The sequence below is a fragment of the Macaca mulatta genome, chromosome 19, assembly GCF_049350105.2.
Source record: "Macaca mulatta isolate MMU2019108-1 chromosome 19, T2T-MMU8v2.0, whole genome shotgun sequence".
Classification (NCBI taxonomy): Eukaryota; Metazoa; Chordata; class Mammalia; order Primates; family Cercopithecidae; genus Macaca; species Macaca mulatta.
Window position 1 is genome coordinate 7,237,967 of NC_133424.1, and position 19,265 is coordinate 7,257,231.

At 55.0% G+C, this 19,265-nt stretch overlaps 4 protein-coding genes and 1 long non-coding RNA gene across 11 annotated transcripts in view; 2 read left to right on the top strand and 3 right to left on the bottom strand.

The window, feature by feature from the left end:
• The window catches only part of ACER1 (alkaline ceramidase 1), a 49,874-nt gene extending 49,022 nt beyond the window's left edge, over nt 1-852 (bottom strand). For 3 of the 4 annotated variants that reach the window (XM_077979618.1, XM_077979616.1, XM_077979617.1), the window contains exon 1: nt 609-745. The gene's annotated coding sequence lies outside the window, so the exon portion shown is untranslated. Of the gene's footprint in view, nt 1-608 lie in introns of all 4 variants that reach the window. The other variant, XM_028839864.2, reaches the window with a different exon arrangement.
• Nucleotides 26-9,146, top strand: CLPP (caseinolytic mitochondrial matrix peptidase proteolytic subunit). Of its 4 annotated transcripts, none has more exons than XM_077979614.1 (6): nt 26-267; nt 365-436; nt 912-1,008; nt 3,835-4,022; nt 5,357-5,462; nt 8,780-9,146. In XM_077979614.1, exons 1-6 carry the CDS (start codon nt 70-72, stop codon nt 8,950-8,952), a joined length of 834 nt encoding a protein of 277 aa, XP_077835740.1. In that variant the 5' UTR covers nt 26-69; the 3' UTR covers nt 8,953-9,146. The 4 variants fall into 4 exon arrangements, 3 of the variants coding, with proteins under 3 accessions (XP_077835740.1, XP_077835739.1, XP_077835741.1); XM_077979613.1 differs by lacking the exon at nt 8,780-9,146 and adding an exon at nt 6,901-7,380 and having other exon boundaries at nt 5,357-5,734; XR_013409629.1 differs by lacking the exons at nt 5,357-5,462; nt 8,780-9,146 and adding an exon at nt 4,676-4,931 and having other exon boundaries at nt 3,835-4,307.
• LOC144337036 (uncharacterized) lies at nt 8,395-13,142 on the bottom strand. Its single transcript, XR_013409632.1, has 2 exons — nt 12,452-13,142; nt 8,395-9,420 (listed from the first exon to the last, which is right to left on the bottom strand). It is a non-coding gene; the product is annotated as an uncharacterized LOC144337036 (long non-coding RNA).
• ALKBH7 (alkB homolog 7) lies at nt 12,919-15,098 on the top strand. The gene is made up of 4 exons (XM_001087443.5): nt 12,919-13,150; nt 14,301-14,474; nt 14,563-14,687; nt 14,881-15,098. The coding sequence occupies exons 1-4, from the start codon at nt 12,947-12,949 to the stop codon at nt 15,041-15,043; spliced, it is 666 nt and encodes a 221-aa protein (XP_001087443.3). The 5' UTR covers nt 12,919-12,946; the 3' UTR covers nt 15,044-15,098.
• Nucleotides 15,099-15,217: 119 nt separating this feature from the next.
• On the bottom strand, nt 15,218-16,839 carry PSPN (persephin). The gene is made up of 2 exons (XM_001087562.5): nt 15,772-16,839; nt 15,218-15,686 (listed from the first exon to the last, which is right to left on the bottom strand). Exons 1-2 carry the CDS (start codon nt 16,064-16,066, stop codon nt 15,364-15,366), a joined length of 618 nt encoding a protein of 205 aa, XP_001087562.4. The 5' UTR covers nt 16,067-16,839; the 3' UTR covers nt 15,218-15,363.
• Nucleotides 16,840-19,265: the final 2,426 nt, after the last annotated feature.

Here is a 19,265-nt window from a genome sequence, read left to right on the forward strand (position 1 = left end):
CTAGACGCAAAGCACGCCGGAAGTTGTAGTTCCGCCATCGGACGGAAGCCGACCGGGACGTGTGGAGGGATGTGGCCCGCAATATTAGTGGGGGGGGCCCGGGTGGCGGCATGCAGGTACCCCGCGCTGGGGCCTCGCCTCGCCGCTCACTTTCCAGCGCAGCGACCGCCGCAGCGGACACCCCAAAACGGCCTGGCCCTGCAGCGGAGCCTGCACGCGACGGCGGCCCGGGCTCTCCCGCTCATTCCCATCGTGGTGGAGCAGACGGTACGGCGGCCGGGCGGGGACACGGCCCGGGGGCTCCGGGCTGGGTGAGGATCGGGGGGCTGCCCGCGACCCCTCACCTACATCTTTCTACCCTCAGGGTCGCGGCGAGCGCGCCTATGACATCTACTCGCGGCTGCTGCGGGAGCGCATCGTGTGCGTCATGGGCCCGGTGAGCGCGCCGGGACCCTCCCCAGGACTCTCCCAAGCGCCTGCCCAGACCCCCTGCGCCCCTCCTTCCCTGGCCCCAGACTTTCTTTCCCCAGGCTCCGCTCCCCTTCCAACCCCCTTCCCTCTCCTTCTGACTCCCCTCTTGGCTCCCGGTCTCCCCACCCGCTCCTCACCTCTTCCCCTCTGCTCCTCGCCTCTTGAGCTCCCACTGCCTTCCTGACACCTGGCACCGCTCTCCTCAATCCTAGGCGCAAGACTCTTCGCAGGTGTTCTGACCCTTTCCTTTCCTGTGTCCTGAGCCCCGCCTGGGTCCTAGCCACTACTCTCTCCCCATCCGCTTCTGGGTCCTAAATTCTTCCCCACCCCTTTTATTTGGGCCCTGGTCCCCCTTCCTGGTTCTCTGACCCATCCCCCGCAGCCTTAAAACTCTCTCCCCACCCCGAATCTGGGAACACCCCTGCCCTCTCCACCTGCAGATCGATGACAGCGTTGCCAGCCTTGTTATCGCACAGCTCCTCTTCCTGCAGTCCGAGAGCAACAAGAAGCCCATCCACATGTACATCAACAGCCCTGGTGAGCAAGCAGGGGCTTTCCTAGGTGCCAGGGGCGCTCGTCAGGGCGCACGGGTGACTCAGGGGACCAGAATCCCGGGTCAGGGATGTTCTCTCTCTGGGAAAGGGTGCAGAGCGTCAGAGTTCCAGAAGTGGCTTGAAACCGCCAAAAGGTGCCTGTTGCTGGCTTTTGAGCCTCGGTTCACAAGTCAGGATGTGGCCTCTTTGATCCTGCACATACTGTTCTGCCAACCTGACCCGGCTAACATTTAAAAATTGTAGATTTAAAAAAAAAAAGGCCGGGCGCGGTGGCTCAAGCCTGTAATCCCAGCACTTTGGGAGGCCGAGACCGGCGGATCACGAGGTCAGGAGATCGAGACCATCCTGGCTAACACGGTGAAACCCCGTCTCTACTAAAAAATACAAAAAACTAGCCGGGTATGGTGGCGGGTGCCTGTAGTCCCAGCTACTTGGGAGGCTGAGGCAGGAGAATGGCGTGAACCCGGGAGGCGGAGCTTGCAGTGAGCTGAGATCCGGCCACTGCACTCCAGCCCGGGCGGCAGAGCGAGACTCCGTCTCAAAAAAAAAAAAAAGGCCGGGCGCGGTGGCTCAAGCCTGTAATCCCAGCACTTTGGGAGGCCGAGACGGGCGGATCACGAGGTCAGGAGATCAAGATCATCTTGGCTAACACGGTGAAACCCCGTCTCTACTAAAAAATACAAAAAACTAGCCGGGCGAGGTGGCTGGCGCCTGTAGTCCCAGCTACTCGGGAGGCTGAGGCAGGAGAATGGCGGGAACCCGGGAGGCAGAGCTTGCAGTGAGCCGAGATCCGGCCACTGCACTCCAACCTTGGCGACATAGCGAGACTCTGTCTCAAAAAAAAAAAAAAAAAAAAAAATGTAGATTTTAGCCCGGGCACGATAGCTCTCACCCGTAATCCCAACACTTTGGGAGGCTGAGGTGGGCGAATTGCTTGAGCTCAGGAGTTCAAGACCAGCCTGAGTAACATAGTGAGACCCCATCTCTACAAAAAAAGTACAAAGATGTGGCGCATGCCTGTAGTCCCAGCAGCTCGGGAGGCTGAGTGAGAAGGATCACTTGAGCCCAGGAGGTCGGGGGCTGTAGTGAGCCCGTCTCAAATATAATAATAATAATTGGTAGATTTTTCCCCTCCCCCAAAAAAGTGGTCAGTTTGGATTGACCACTTACAATTGAGGCTTTTTTTTTTTTTTTTTTTTTTTGAGATGGAGTCTCGCTCTGTCACCGAGGCTGGAGTGCAGTGTCGCAGTCTCAGCTCACTGCAACCTCTGCCTCCTGGGTTCAAGCGATTCTCCAGCTTCAGCCTCCCAAGTAGCTGGGAATTACAGGCATGTGTCACCATGCCCATCAAATTTTTTGTATTTAGTAGAGATGAGGTTTCACCATGTTGGTCAGGCTGGTCTCGAACTCCTGAGCTCAAGTGATCCACCCACCTCAGCCTCCCAAAGTGCTGGGATTACAGGCATGAGCCACTACGCCTGGCCTGATTTCTAGTTTCTCTTGGAAATTTAGTAGATCTGGTCCCGTGGGTCCACTGGCACATGTGGCAAGAGTCAGTACACTGTAAAGCAAGCACTCTCCCTTTTGCCTGCACCTGGCCTGTGTCACCTGTTTTTGTCACCTGCCAACCCCTGGAAGCATTTGTGTTGGTGAACCCTGCTTTAAAGAGCTGCTTCTAGGCCGGGTGCGGTGGCTCACGCTTGTAATTCCAGCACTTTGGGAGGCCAAAGAGGGCTGATCACTTGAGGTTAGGAGTTTGAGAGCAGCCTGGCCAACATGGTGAAATCCCATCTCTACTAAAAATACAAAAATTGGCCGGGCACAGTGGCTCACGCCTGTAATCCCAGCACTTTGGGAGGCCGAGGCAGGCAGATCACGAGGTCAGGAGATCAAGACCATCCTGGTTGACATGGTGAAACCCCGTCTCTACTAAAAATACAAAAAAATTAGCCGGGCATGGTGGTGGGTACCTGTAGTCCCGGCTACTTGGGAGGCTGAGGCAGGAGAATGGAATGAATCCGGGAGGCAGAGCTTGCAGTGAGCCGAGATCGCGCCACTGCACTCCAGCCTGGGCAACACAGCCAGACTCCGTCTCAAAAAGAAAAAAAAATTAGCCGAGCGTGGTGGCGTACTTGTAATCCAGCTACTCGGGAGGCTAAGGCGGGAGAATTGCATGAACCCGGGAGGCGGAGATTGCAGTGAGCCGAGATTGCACCACTGCACTCCAGCCTGGGTGACAGAGTGAGACCCTGTCTCGAAATATATATATATATAGCTGCTTCTGGCTAGGCGTGGTGGCTCACATCTGTAATCCCAACACTTTGGGAGGATCGCTTGAGCCCAGGAGTTCGAGACCAGCCTAGGCAACATAGTGAAACCCAGTCTTAATTTTATTTTATTTTTTTTGAGACAAGAGTCTCACTCTGTCGCCCAGGCTGGAGTGCAGTGGCGCGATCTGGGCTCACTGCAAGCTCCGCCTCCCGGGTTCACGCCATTTTCCTGCCTCAGCCTCCCGAGTAGCTGGGACTACAGGCACCCGCAACCACGCCCGGCTAATTTTTTGTATTTTTAGTAGAGACGGGGTTTCACCGTGTTAGCCCGGATGGTCTGGATCTCCCGACCTCGTGATCCACCTGCCTCAGCCTCCCAAAGTGCTGGGATTATAGGCAGGAGCCACCGTGCCCGGCGGTCTTAATTTTTAAAAAAGGAAGGGGGCTGCATCTGTTCCACTCTCCCCAGGGTTAGGAGATGAAATAGGAAAAGGGTTGGGGGAGCTGGTCCAGCCCCTCACTTGCTCCCCCACTCACAGGTGGTGTGGTGACTGCGGGCTTGGCCATCTACGACACGATGCAGTACATCCTCAACCCTATTTGCACCTGGTGCGTGGGCCAGGCCGCCAGCATGGGCTCCCTGCTTCTCGCCGCCGGCAGCCCGGGCATGCGCCACTCGCTCCCCAACTCCCGTATCATGATCCACCAGCCCTCAGGAGGCGCCCGGGTGAGTGCCAGACACACAAGCTGCTGTCAGGATTCAGGACAAGGTCTAGACAGAAGGACTGACTGGGCGGAAGTCAGGTGTGGGAGTGGATGTCTTAAAATGTGCAGGCTGGGCTGGGTGTGGTGGCTTAGGCCTGTAATCCTAGCACTTTGGGAGACAGAAGTGGGAGGATCATGTGAGCTCAGGAGTTCGAGGCCAGCCAGGGGAACATAATGAGACCTCGTCTCTATTTAAAAAAAAAAAAAAGAAGGCCCAGCATGGTGGCTCACGCCTGTAAATCTCAGCGTGATTTGGGAATCCAAAGCAGAAGCCAGAGCAGGTGGATCATTTGAGGTCAGGAGATTGAGACCAGCCTGGCCAACATGGTGAAATCCCGTCTCTACTAAAAATACAAAAATTAGCTGGGCGTGGTGGTGCGCACCTGTAATCCCAGCTAATTCGGGAGGCTGAGGCGGGAGAATCGCTTGAACCCAGGAGGTGGAAGTTGCAGTGAACGGAGATGGCACCACTGCACTCCAGCCTGGATGGCAGAGCAAGACTCTGTCTCAAAACAATAAAGAAAAGAAAAGAAAAGAAAGTACACTCGGGAGTTGTTTGCTATCTGTTAAGAATTAGCTTCCGCCGGGTGCAGTGGCTCACATCTGTAATCCCAGCACTTTGGGAGGCCAAGGCAGGAGGATCACTTGAGGCCAAGAATTTAAGACCAGCCTGGGCAGTGGTGAGACCCCATCTCTACCAAAAATTTTCACATGACTCAGGCGTGGTTATGCTTGCCTCTGGTCCCAGCTACTCAGGAGGCTGAGGTGGGAGGATTGAGCCTGAGAGGTCAGGGCTACGATGAGCTATCTTGCACCGCTGCAGTCCAGCCCTAGGAACAGAGCAAGACCCTGTCTCAAAAAAAAAAAAAAAGCAGGATTACAATTGGGCATGACGGCTCATGTCTTTAATCGCAGCACTTTGGGAGGCCGAGATGGGAGGATCACTTGAGGCCAGGAGTTTGAGACCAGTCTGGGCAACCTAGCAAGACCTCATCTCTTAAAAAAAAAAAAAAAGGTTTAGCTAATGCAAGACAGAGAGACACTGTTCCTCCCAGTCTGCAAGGCTTCAGATGCAGAAAATAAGAAAACATACTTAATCCAGTCAGAAAGCTTTCCTGGTGGTGGGTGGCAAGATTGAAGCAGGATATCAGGGGATTTACACAACCCCAACCCACCAACCTCAAACCAAAAGCCCAAAGCCCAGGGAGGGCTCCTGAGTACCACCTCCGACCTCCCTGTGAGGGGCTGACACTGATGCCAACCTTTACCCCCTCGCTCCCCTTGGACGTCCCTCAGGGCCAAGCCACAGACATTGCCATCCAGGCAGAGGAGATCATGAAGCTGAAGAAGCAGCTCTATAACATCTATGCCAAGCACACCAAACAGAGCCTGCAGGTGATCGGTGAGCACCCTCCTTTATTTCATCCTGGTCCGTGCACAGGCGGACTAGGTGTTATTCTAAGCCAGGGCTTCTCCACCTGGGCCCTGTGGACTTTCAGGGCTGGATCATTCTCTGGGATGGGACCATCCCAGGCACTGCAGGATGTGTGGCAGCGTCCCTGGCCTCCAGCCACTCCACGCCAGTACCCTCCTCCAACTGTGACAACCAGAAATGTCTCCAGACATCACCAAGTGTTCCCTGGTGGGCAGAATTGCCTGCAGCCAAGAGACACTGTTCTAAGCCCTTTAAAAATATCCTTGGGCGTGGTGGCTCACGCCTGTAATCCCAGAACTTTAGGATGCCAAGGCAGGTGGATCACTTGAGGCCAAGAGTTCAACACCAGCCTGGGCAACATAGCGAAACCCCATCTGTACTACAAATATAAAAATTAGCTGACCATGGTGGTGGGGACCTGTAATCCCCACTGCTCTGGAGGCTGAGGCACGAGAATCACTCGAACCCGGGAGGTGGAGGTTTCAGTGAGCTGAGTTCGCACCACTGCATTCCAGCCTGGGTGACGGAGCAAGACTGTCTCAAAAAATAAAAGAAAAAAATCAGCTTAGCCAGGTACGGTGGTACACATTTGTAATCCTAGCACTTTGGGAAGCCAAGGTAGGAGGATCACTTGAGCCCAGGAGTTCAAGTCCAGCCTGGGCAACATAGGGAGACCCCATTTCCGTAGAAAATTTAAAAATTGGGCACAGTGGCTCACGCCTGTAATCCCAGCACTTTGGGAGGCCGAGGCGGGTTGGATCACCTGAGATCAGGAGTTCTAGACCAGCCTGGCCAACATGGTGAAACCCCATCTCAACTAAAAGTATAAAAATTAGCCTGGTCTGGTGGCAGGCGCCTGTAATCCCAGCTACTCGGGGGGGCTGAGGTAGGAAAATTGCTTGAGCTCGGGAGGCGGAGGTTGCAGCGAGTCAAGATTGCCCCATCGCACCCCAGCCTGGGGGACAAGAGCGAGACTTCGTCTCAAAAAAAAAAAAAAAAATTTTTTTTTAAATTAGCCAGGCATAGTGGCTCATGCCTTTAGTCCCCAGCTACTCAGGAGGCTGAGGCAGGAGGATCTGTGGAATATGAGAGTTTGAGGTTACAGTGAGCTAATTATTATTATTATTATTATTTTTTGAGACAAGGTGTGGCTCTGTTGCTCAGGCTGGAATGCAGTGGCATGATCTCGGCTCATTGCAACCTCTGCCACCTGGGCTCAAGCAATTCTCCTGACTCAGCCTCCTCAGTAACTGAGACTACAGGTATGCACCACCATGCCTGGCTAATTTTTTGTATTTTTTGTAAAGACGGGGTTTCACCATGTTGCCCAGGCTGGTCTCAAACTCGTGAGCTCAAGTGATCCAACTGCCTCAGCCTCCCAAAGTTCTGGGATTACAAGTGTGAGTCACCACGCCCAGCCATAATTTTATGAAAATCAAAAAATGAAGCCAGGTGCGGTGGCTCACACCTGCAATCCCAGCACTTTGGGAGGCTGAAGTGGGAGGATCACTTCAGTTCAGGAGTTCAAGACCAGCCTGGGCAATATAGTGAAACCCCCATCTCATTAAAAAAATAGGCCGGGCACAGTGCCTCACGCCTGTAATCCCAGCACTTTGGGAGGCTGAGGCAGGCGGATCACCAGGTCAGGAGATTGAGACCATCCTGGCTAACATGGTGAAACCCCTTCTCTACTGAAAATACAAAAAATTAGCCGGGCATGGTGGTGGGCACCTGTAGTCCGAGCTACTCGGGAGGCTGAGGCAGGAGAATGGTGTGAACCCGGGAGGCGGAGCTTGCAGTGAGCAGAGATCATGCCACTGCACTCCAACCTCGGCGAGAGAGCGAGACTCCGGAGTGTCTCAAAAAAAAAAAAGAAAAAAAAAATTTTGCGGGGCGCCATGGCTCATGCCTGTAATATCAGCACTTTCGGAGGCCGAGGCGGGTGGATCATGAGGTCAGGAGTTCGAGACCAGCCTGACCAACATGGTGAAACCGTGTCTCTACTAAAAATACAAAAATTAGACGGGCATGGTGGCGCGCACCTGTAATCCCAACTACTCAGGAGGCTGAGGCATGAGAATCGCCTGAACCTGAGAGGCGGAGGTTGCAGTGAGCCGAGATCACACCACTGCACTGCAGCCTGGGCAACAGAGTAAGACCCTATCTCAAAAAAAAAAAACAAAAAATGTGAATGTACCACAGCATCACGTATGAATCTTGCAAATATAATGTTGCATGAAAGAAGAATAAACACTCTGTGATTCCATTTATTTAAACCATAAAAACAAGCAGAGCTAATTTATGCTGTTAGAGGAGTGGTTGCTTTGGGGCATGGGGAGGGAGTGGCAAGGATTTGTGACCGTTGTGGGCCCAAGTAGGGTTTCAGGGGTGCTGGCAATGTTCCATCTCTTGGTCTGGGTGCTGGTCCTGTAGGGTATGTTCAGTCCAAAACTCCATCCCACCAGACATTTACGAATCATGTCCTTTCCTGGGTGTATATAATACATCAATAACAATTTTTTTTTTTTTTTTTTTTTGAGATGGAGTCTCACTTTGTTACCCAGGCTGGAGGGTAGTGGTGCAGTCTCAGCACACTGCAACCTCCACCTCCCAGGTTGAAGTGATTCTCGTACCTCAGCCTCCCTAGTAGCTGGGATTACAGGTGTTTGCCACCACACCTGGCTCATTTTTGTATTTTAAGTAGAGACAGAGTTTCACCATGTTGGCCATGCCTCCCAAAGTGCTGGGATTACAAGTGTGAGCTGCCGTGCCTGGCCCAGAAACAATTTTTTAAAAAACAAAATTGAAATTGGTATTTTACTGCTACCTAGGGGAAACAGAGGCACTGCAGAATGAGGACATATCTCAGTCAGCTTGAGCTGCTTAACACAACACCACAGACCTCCACAGAGATTTATTTCTTACAGTTCTGGGGGCTGAGAAGTCCAAGGTCAGGGTGCTGGCTGATGTGGTTCTCGGTGAGGGCTCTCTTCCTGGCTTGCAGACAGCCGCCTTCTCCCTGTGTCTTCACATGGTGGAGAGAGAGCAAGTGCACTCGTGTCTCCTCTTACAAGGCCACTAATCCCATCAGGGGGCCCTGACCCCATCTCTCCCTAAAGACCTCCCAAGGACCCCGTCTCCAAATCCCATCCCACTGGGGGTTGGAGCTTCAACATACGAACTTGGGGTGATGGGCACAAACATTCAGGCCAAAACACGAACCAGACCTGGCCCCGGGTCTCTGCTATTACCCTAATGTGTATCACCTCCTGCTTCCCCACCAGAGTCTGCCATGGAGAGGGACCGCTACATGAGCCCCATGGAGGCCCAGGAGTTCGGCATCTTAGACAAGGTTCTGGTCCACCCTCCCCAGGATGGTGAGGATGAGCCCACACTGGTGCAGAAGGAGCCTGTAGAAGCAACGCCAGCAGCAGAACCTGTCCCAGCTAGCACCTGAGAGCTGGTCCTCCTCTCCAGAATCACATGAAGGGGCCAGAGGCCAGCCAGACCCCCAGCTGGGCCCTGTTCACCCCTTGCTGCTGGGCCCGGAGGGGCCCCTTGAGGAACTTTTAATTTGCAAGGGTGCCCCCTATGGATGGGGCATTCCAGCTGAGACACTGTGATTTTAAATTAAATCTTTGTGGTCTTTGCTCTGCGTCTGGGACACCCTCCCTCTCTGCACGACGACAGCGTGTACACATCTGTATTTCACAGGCCCCTTGTGTTTTTGTCCTGACCCCAAGAGGTAAGCCATGTTTCCCTTCAGCAGATTCTCCTGATCATATCCTATATTCTAGGCAGTGTTCTTTTGTGAAGAAGACACAAGCAACCATCCTCAAAAGAGCTCCATTCTTGTGGCAGTAGACAGTTATTTAAAAAAAAAAAAACAAAAAAGGCCTGGCGGCTCATGCCTGTAATCCCAGCACTTTGGGAGGCCGAGGCGGGTGAATCACAAGGTCAGGAGATCAAGACCATCCTGGCTAACATGGTGAAACCCCGTCTCTACTAAAAATACAGAAATTAGCCAGGCATGGTGCACCTGTAATACCAGCTACTCCAGAGGCTGAGGCAGGAGAATTACTTGAACTTAGGAGGCGGAGGTTGCAGTGAGCAGGATCACGCCACTGCACTCCAGCCTGGGCAACAAAGCAAGACTCTGTCTCAAAAAAAACAAAAAACACAGGAAAGGTGGCATGCAAGTGTGAGGGTGAGTGTGTTACAGTTTTCTATGGGGTAATCAGGGAAGCCCTCACTGAGAAGGTGGTGTTTGAGCAAAGCCTCAAAGGAGGGGAGGGATGGAGCCTGTGTCCAGGCAGAGGACACAGCCAGTGCAAAGGCCCTGTGGCAGGACGGTACCTGGCATGTGAGAGGACCTACGAGGAGGCCCGTGGTTGAGGGAAGGTGGAAGAGATGAGATCAGAAAGTAGAGGTGAAAATTAGCCAGGCATGGTGGTGTGCTTGAACCCAGGAGGCAGAGGTTGCAGTGAGCCAAGATCACACCACTACACTCCAGCCTGGGCAACAGAGTGAGATTCTGTCCAAAAAAAAAAAAAAAGTGGAGGTGATTGAGGAGACTAGATCATAAAAGGCCTGACATCTAAAAGGAGGGAGGTGAACCATGGCGAGTTTTTAGAAGAGGAAGGAAAATAAGGATGACTGTGACTCCTGAGGAGTGCACCCTGGACGGAAACTGGAGAGCAGTTAGGAGAGCTGGAGTAATCCAGATGAAAGCTGATGGCAGGCCTGGCCGAGGGGTGAGACAAAGTCAGATTCTAGCTAGGTGGGATGTGACAGAGAGCAGTTTCCAGAAACTCCGAGCTGATGGCCCAAAGCAGGAAGATGGAGACCTGTCACCTGAGATGGGAAGTGTAGGGAAAGGAACAGGCTTGGGGAGGGATCGGGACTTGATTTTGGATATATTATACCTGGTGTTTGTTATGTCCCTCGACATCAGGGTCAAGAGGTTGAAATAAAAATGTAGGCAGCATTAGCATGTAGGTTAATTACCAGTCAGACTGAGAGATGGCTATTGGATTCGGTGCTGTGGATGTCACTGGTGGCCTTAAATCAGGGCATTTCTGGTACTGTGGGAGCCAAAAGCCAGGCTGGAGTGGATCCAGAAAGAATAGGAGGAAATATCAGACATAGACAAGTCTTTCGAGGAATTACACTATCTCCTCGATAGTGTAATGATTACTACACTAAGCGGAGCAGGGAGTTGGGGGACGGATGTAGCCGGAGGGAGAAATGGGGTCAATAGTTTTCAAAATTCAAGCATTCAGGCCGGGCGCGGTGGCTCACGCCTGTAATCCCAGCACTTTGGGAGGCCGAGGCGGGCGGATCACAAGGTCAGGAGATCGAGACCACGGTGAAACCCCGTCTCTACTAAAAATACAAAAAATTAGCCGGGCGCGGTGGCAGGCGCCTGTAGTCCCAGCTACTCAGGAGGCTGAGGCAGGAGAATGGCGTAAGCCCAGGAGGCGGAGCTTGCAGTGAGCCGAGATCGCGCCACTGCACTCCAGCCTGGGCGACAGAGCGAGACTCCGTCTCAAAAAAACAAAACAAAACAAAACAAAACAAAAACAAAAAACAAAATTCAAGCATTCGGGAGGGGGGCGGGCTATGCTTAGCAGTTACAGTGTTGCACTTTGCATTATGGACATTAAAAATATGTAGAAAAGTACCCTGAGCTTTGAGAGGCTGAGGGAAGAGGATCTACCTGAACCCAAGTGTTCGAGGCTGCAGTGAGCTACGATCCTGCCCTTGCACTCCAGCCTGGGCAATAGAGGGAGAAAATAATAAAACATTTTATTATTATTCTGTAAAAAAATAATAAAAAAATATAGGCCGGGCATGGTGGCTCACTCCTGTAATCCCAGCACTTTGGGAGGCCAAGGCAGGCGGATCACCTGAGGTCAGGAGTTTGAGGCCAGCCTGGCCAATGTGGTGAAACCCCATCTCTACTAAAAATACAAAAATTAGCCAGGCGTGGTGGCAGCTGCCCATAATCTCAGCTACATGGGACGCTAAGGCAGGGGAATAGCTTGAACCTGGAAGGCTGAGGTTGCAGTGAGCCAAGACCGCACCACTGCACTCCAGCCTGGGTGGCAAGAGGGAAATTTGGTCTGAAAAACAAAACAAAAAAAGCTGGGCATGGTGGTTTGGTGCCTGTAATCCCAGCTATTTGGGAGGCTGAGGCATGAGAATCACTTAAACCCAGGAGGCAGAGGTTGCAAATCTCCAGGGCCCAAGATCGTGCCACTGTGCTCCAGCCTGGGCAACAGAGTGAGACTGTCTCAAAAATAAATAAAAATAAATATAAACAAAAGTAGAGAAAACAGGGTAATGAGACGCCACGTACTTATCACACCAGTTCCACAATTAATTCACGGTCAAATGTGATTCTTCCCTACCCGACCCCATCCCTGCCTCCATAGCCTGGATTTATGTGGAAGCAAATCCCAGAGATCTTTTCATCTGTAAATTTTTTTTTTCAGTTTGCATTTGTAAAATACGAGGACTTTTTTTTCCTTTTTTTTTGATACAGAGTTTTGCTGTGTCACCCAGGCTGGAGTGCAGTGGTTGGATCTTGGTTCACTGCAACCTCCGCCTCCTGGGTTCAAGCAATTCTCCTGCCTCAGCCTCCTGAGTAGTTGGGATTACAGGCGCGCGCGCCACCACGCTCGGCTCATTTTTTGTATTTTTAATAGAGACGGGTTTTCACCATGTTGGCCAGGCTGGTCTCGAACTCCTGACCTCAGGTGATCCACCCACCTCGGCCTCCCAAAGTGCTGGGATTACAGGCATGAGCCACCACGCCCGGCCAAGGAATAAAAAAGACAACCATAATGCCATTTTCAAACCTAAAGCAAAGTAATACGGAGACAGGGAAATGAATGAAGAAGCCTTGCTTTGACCTTTGACCATAAGCCCTAACTCTGAATAGCTGGCCCCACCACACACCTAATCGTGGCCTTGACGTCAGTCCCCTAACCCCGGACCCTTATCTCGGCCTCACTGTACTCTGCCCTTAACCTCTAGCCCTAGTCGACTCTATAACTGTGGCCTTAGCCCCAGTCCCCGTGACCTCCGGACTTCAGACCAGATACTGCCCATATCCGCTTGTGAGGTCTTGGTCAAGCAACACCTGGGTTGTACGTTTTCTCTTTCATCATTAAAAAGGCGGTGCTAAGCTGCAGACGGACTTCTGACTCAGCCAATGGTGTAAGCCAGTCCGGAGGTGGCGTCCAATAAGCTCAAGAGAGGAGGCGGGTTCTGGAAGGAAGCCAATAGCTTGTGAAGGCGAGTCTAGCAGCAACCAATAGACATGAGGGAGAGGCAGGACTCCGAGGGAGGTCAATCGCTGGAGGCGTCTGGCGCAGCTACAGCCAATGATTTTTGGCGGAGGCGTTCCCCAACCCTGGCCTCTCCCATGACCCCGCTCCGGGGCTATGGCCGCGACTGGGCTGCTGGCGCTGCGGACGCTGCCAGGGCCCAGCTGGGTGCGAGGCTCGGGCCCTTCCGTGCTGAGCCGCCTGCGGGACGCGGCCGTGGTGCGGCCTGGCTTCCTGAGCACGGCCGAGGAGGAGACGCTGAACCAAGAACTGGAGCCCGAGCTGCGCCGCCGCCGCTACGAATACGATCACTGGGACGCGGTGAGACTGGCAGCGCGGGGGGCGAGGGGCGGGGACTCGTCGTGGGCGCGGCCTGGGGACGTGGAGCACCGGATGGGGCGAGAACACGCTGGGGGCGGTACCTAGAGCGGGGATTTGGAGCGGGGACAGAGGATACGAGCGCCGGGATGGGCCAGGGTTACACTGGGGGCGGTTACAGTGCAGTCTAGCGTTGGGGCGGGGCTACAGTGCTGGGTGGGGCGGGGCAGGGAGTCGGGCGCAGGGATGGGGCGGGGCCACTCTGGGGGCGGGGACAGGAGTCTAGCGTACGGACGGGGCGTGGCCACGCTGGGGGCGAGGACAGTGGGGACCTGTGCTGGGATGGGGCGTGGTCACGCTGGGGGGCGGTTACAGCTCAGTCGAGCGTGGGGGCGTGGCTAGGTGGGGGTGGGGCCAGGGAGTCGGGAGTGGGATTGGGGTGCGATTATACGCTGGCAGCAGTTACAGGGCGGTAGAGCGTGGCAGTTGGGATTGGGGCGTGGTCAGGTCGTCGTGCGCATGGATGGGGCGGGACCAAGCTTGGGGCGGGGTCCGAGGAGTCAAGAGCATAGATGGGTTGGGGCCGTGCTGGGGCTGGGGGCCGGGAAAGTCGTTTAGAGACGGCAGAACCAGGCTGTGAGCGGAGATAGTGGAGACACACATGCTGGGATGGGGCAGGGCCTTGTTGGGGTCGGTAGCTAGAGCAGGGATTTGGGAGCCGGGCTATGGTGGGAGCTGGGCTGAAACTCAGGCTGTAGGAGGGGTGGGACCTGGGGGATGAGGACATTGGGGTCAGGGAGAGCACTTTTGCGATCTGGGACCAAGGTTAGGATCAGAAACGGATGTGGAACCAGATGATGAGAGACAGAGACACGACACTTGGGTGGGGTCAAGTTGTAGGGAGACTCAGCCAATTGAATATTGCTGCCGGGCCAGCATTGGGGACCTGAAATTGTAGCCTCAGGGTGAGTACTAAGGGCTGAGGTCACACCTAGGTAGGGCCATGGTTGGGGGGCTAGGGGAGTTTGAGTTGAGGGCAGGGTCGAGAGTCACATTAGGGAAACCAGCCCCTTGCCCTGTTTTCTGCCCCTCCATGCCTCCATTTGCTTGTTCCCTCTGGGAGCTCCCAGGCTTGACCAAGCTCTCTGTGCAGGCCATCCACGGCTTCCGAGAGACAGAGAAGTGGCGCTGGTCAGAAGCCAGCCGGGCCATCCTGCAGCGCGTGCAGGCGGCCGCCTTTGGCCCCGGCCAGACCCTGCTCTCCTCCGTGCACGTGCTGGACCTGGAAGCCCGCGGCTACATCAAGCCCCACGTGGACAGCATCAAGGTGGGCAGAGGCCTACGCCTTGGCACTCGCAGCCAGGGGGTAGGCAGGCCAGACCAGAGCCTGACCCATCCCCACGCCCCTTTTGCAGTTCTGCGGGGCCACCATCGCCGGCCTGTCTCTCCTATCCCCCAGCGTTATGCGGCTGGTGCACACCCAGGACCCGGGGGAGTGGCTGGAACTCTTGCTGGAGCCGGGCTCCCTCTACATCCTTAGGTACCTCCAGCCAGGCAGCTGATTGTGCCATCCACCCCCCCAGTGCCCTGGGTACCTTCCCTCACTCCAGCCCTCCCCAAAGAAGCCCTTACCCCAGGGCCTGTGTGGGAGGCAGCAGGGGGCTGGAATCCAGGTCTGCCTGGAGCAGGGGCTGCCCTCCTTGCACCCAGTCACAGCCTGTTTCCTCCTGCAGGGGCTCAGCCCGTTATGACTTCTCCCACGAGATCCTTCGGGACGAAGAGTCCTTCTTTGGGGAGCGCCGGATTCCCCGGGGCCGGCGCATCTCCGTGATCTGCCGCTCCCTCCCTGAGGGCATGGGGCCAGGGGAGTCTGGACAGCCGCCCCCAGCCTGCTGACCGCCAGCTTTCTACAGACACTGGATTTGTGAATAAAGCTGGGGAATGGACAGCCTCACTGGAATATTGCAGTGGCTGCTTGCTGGGGCCGGGATCTGCAGGGGAACCCAGGACTGCACTGGCCCACAGGGAGCTCCAGGTGTGGCTGGCTGGACACACGGTCAAGGTCACAAGGCCGGGAGAGTGGTGTCCTTTATTGCATTCATTGCTGGTCACCCCAGCCCACTCCCCTCCTTGTTGTCTGTGCATCCAGGTCTCCAATAAATAAGTCAGCCGAGCTCCCCCAGCACTGCAGCTCCTGGCTGCCAGGCCGGGCACTCTCAGCCGCCACAGCCGCAGGCAGCCGCCGAGAGCTGGGGCAGCCGCTGCCAGCGGTGGCGGTCGTCAAGAAAGGCCACGTCGGTGTAGCGAGTGGGCCAGCAGCAGGGCCCGCCGTGGGCTCGGCCCTGGCCCTGCAGCCGGGCCAGCGCCAGGCCGTGCTGGGTGCGGGCACCACGGGGGCAGCTGCCGGCGCAGTAGCGGAAGATGACCTTCTCCTCTGAGGCGTAGCCCAGGCCCAGCTCTGCCACCGATAGGGTCAGGCTCCACAGCTGGCATGGACCGGACGGGGCTCGGCGCAGGCGGGCGAGGGGGCGGTGGGTGCCTGTGGGAGAGAAGGGTGCTGACAGTGAGCAGGGTCAGGGCTGGGGGAAGTTGGGAAGTCACAGAGGGTCCCTGGGGCTTCTTACCCAGCCAGGTCCCTCCAGCCTTTGCCACCTGCTCAGACGAGAACTCTCCATCGGCCACCGGAGCCCCACGGGCATCAGGGCCCCAGCCCTGTCCCAGCTGCAGGGACAGAAGCAGCAGAGAGCCCAGCAGGACCTTCCCCACAGCCATTGTGATGGGCAGGTCCTGAGGGTGGGAGCTGTGCCCCGAATTTATGCCCTGCCTGGGCTGGGAGCTAACCTCTTCACTGCCGGCCCCTGCAGCCAGGAGGCCCCACGTCTGCACCAGCCCATCTCCCGCACCCTGGGATCCAGGCATCTCCTACCCCACACCCCACCCTTCTAAGAGTTAAGGGCTCACCCCCAGCCTACCCCACCCCGACATTCCACACACCCATTTCCTACGCCCCAGACACCCCCTGATTTACGAGTGCTGTGCTGGCGGCCAGGGCAGGCAACTGGTGTTCCCCCGACCTGCTGCCTGGAGCAGAAGTCGGGGGGCTTCGTGGGACCCCATTGGGGTCCCTCCCCACTAAGTCAGGGTGCTGGGGCTCAGGAGCCCCCACATGTATCATGTGCCAGGTGGGGCGTATGTGAGTGCTGGGAAAGGTGGGTTGGCAGGGGACCGGGTTGGCAGGGGACCGAGGCCACGGGAACTCTCCATGGTGGCTCCCGCCTGGAGGATTAGGACATCATGCCCCTGTCTCCGGGCCTGGCTGAGCCAGCATCAAAACAGGAAAAGGGAGAGGCCTGGGGACAGCCAAGGGTGGGGACATAAGGGGACAGGGACGCCTGTCTCGGGAAGGCCAACCTAAGACCCCCATAACTGCAGCCCCATCCTGGGATCTGAGCGTGTCAGAGCCCCTGGGGTGATGGAGGCCGTCCAGGTCATGGTAATGTCTAGCATGATGCAGCCAGTGAGGATAAGGGCTCTCCAGGCTTCCATACCCAGCCCTGTGTGAGCCCAGTCCCCTTCCCAGTACAGGGGAGCTCCTCAGGACCCGTCCTACTCAGCTTGGTGAGGAAATAAATGGGTACTTATAGAGTGTAACGCAGTACCCGTAGCTTTGAATGCAAAAACAAGCAAACAGCTTGTGATTGTCCGAAGGGGTACTTGACCCTAATCACCCACAAGATTGGTGAAAATCAGAAAACCCTCACAGCCCGTGTGTGACCCAGGCGCGCCCCCGTGCTGTTGGTGGGGGTGTAAAATGCTAGCAGCTCTTTGGATGAACAGCTGCTACTGGGGAATTGTAAATTACACCCTCTGCCCCAGGAGCCCTGTTTGTGGGGTTCCTCCCACACAGGCCAGTGAAACAGCTGGCACAGGGACGTCTGATGCCTTCTTCATATTAGGAAAGACTGGAAGTGACTGCAACTCCATCCACGGGGGATTGCGTCGATGATGATGATGTGGTTTTTCTTCCTGAAGTGCTTATTGAGATAATTTTCAGATGGAAAGAAAAGCCTGGGCTTGGCATGGTGGCTCACTCCTCGGGAGGCTGAGGCGGATGAATCACCTGAGATTGGGAGTTTGAGACCAGCTTGACCAACATGGTGAAACCATCTCTACTAAAAATACAAAAATTAGCCGGGCATGGTGGTGGGCGCTTGTAATTCCAGCTACTTGGGAGGCAGAGGCAGGAGAATTGCTTGAACCTGAGAGGTGGAGGTTGCAGTGAGTTGAGATTGTGCCATTGCACTCAAGCCTGTTCAACAGAGTGAGACTCTGTCTCAAAGAAGCCTGGCCGGGCCCAGTGGCTCACACCTGTAATCCCAGCACTTTGGGAGGTTGAGGTGGGAGGATCATTTGAGGTCGGGAGTTCGAGACCAGCCAGGCCAACATGGTGAATCCCCATCTCTAATGAAAATACAAAAATTAGGCCGGGCGCAGTAGTTCACGCCTGTAATCCCAGCACTTTGGGAGGCCAAGGTGAGCAGATCACCCGAGGTCAGCAGTTCAAGACCAGCCTGGTCAACGTGGCAAAACCCCATCTCTATTAAAAAATTAGCTGGGCGTAGTCCCAGCTACTCAGGAGGCTGAGGCAGGAGAATCACTTGGAACCCAGAAGGCAGAGGTTGCAGTGAGCCAAGATTGCACCACTGCACTCCAGCCTGGGCAACAGAGTGAAACTCCATCTCAGAAATAAACCCAAAAAACAAAATTAGCTGGACATGGTGGGGCGTGCCTGTCATCCCAGCTACTCAGGAGGCTGAGGTAGGAGAACTGCTTGAACCCAGGAGGCGGAGGCTGCAGTGAGCCGAGATTAGGCCACTGCACTCCAACCTGGGCGACAGAGTGAGACTCCATCTCAAAAAAAAAAAAAAAAAAGAAGCCTGAAGTTACCCAGAATTAAGCAACGGACCTGGCATTTGAACCCAGGCAGGTCCTACCTGAATGCAAAGCCCCTGCTCCTAACCACGGGGCCACACCACCCAGCCTCCTTAGATGAAGGTCCATGAAGTGGGGATGGCTGGGGTGAAACTGCTGAGGCAGCAGCTCCCTCTAGAGCTGCCTCTGCTGCCCAAGAAGGCCTGGTGGGAGAAGCGGGGGAGGGGGGGAGGTTGGCCTGAACTGGGACATTCCGAGGAATTAGCCGGACATCTCAGGCATTCCTGCTCGGCAGCCAAGGGCTGCAGAACTGGGTGGGGAAGACTTCCACCTGCAAGTTTCCAACCACCAGGAAGACGGAAGGGATCGCCCGGAAGATGGGTTCAAAAGTAGTGGCTGCAGCCAAATTCCATTTCCAGCTACATTACTGACCAGGAACTGGAAAAGCCCTACCTTACAGAACGCCTGGCAATGCCAGATCAAATATATGCACGACCAAGCTTGTAAGAAGGGAAGGAAGCCCCCCAAAACATCACTGGGAACCTGAAACATAGGGACCCACAACTGTGGGGGAGGGGGGTTGGCTTTGGTGGCCACCTAGGGACAAAGTCTGCAAGCCGAGAACCACACACAAAATGAGCTGGGTAGCTAGCGAAAACCAAGGCGGAACCATCTGGAAGGACTGCCTGCTAAGTAGGCCACCCCGGATTCCCACAGAGCCCCCAGCTGGCCATGAGCATCCGATCCCAAGTCACAAGAAAATCTATCACCAAGGGTAGTCACAAGAATCAGAAGGCTGCCTGGGAACTTCAGCTTCTAGGTTTATCAGACTACAAAGTCAGGATGCGTAAAATAAAAACATCAGCCAGGCGTGGCTGGGTGCGGTGGCTCACGCCTGTAGTACCAATACTTTGGGAGGCCAAGGCAGGCAGATCACCTGCGGTCAGGAGTTCGAGACCAGCCTGGCCAACATGGTGAAACACCATCTCTACTAAAAATACAAAAATTAGCCGGGCGTGGTGGCGGGTGCCTGTAATCCCAGCTACTCGGGAGGCTGAGGCAGAATTGCATGAGCCAGGGAACTGGAGGTTGTGGTAAGCCGAGATTGCACCACTGTACTCCAGCCTGAGCAACAAGAGTGAAACTGTCTCAAACAAAACAAAACAAAAACACATTAGCCAGGCAT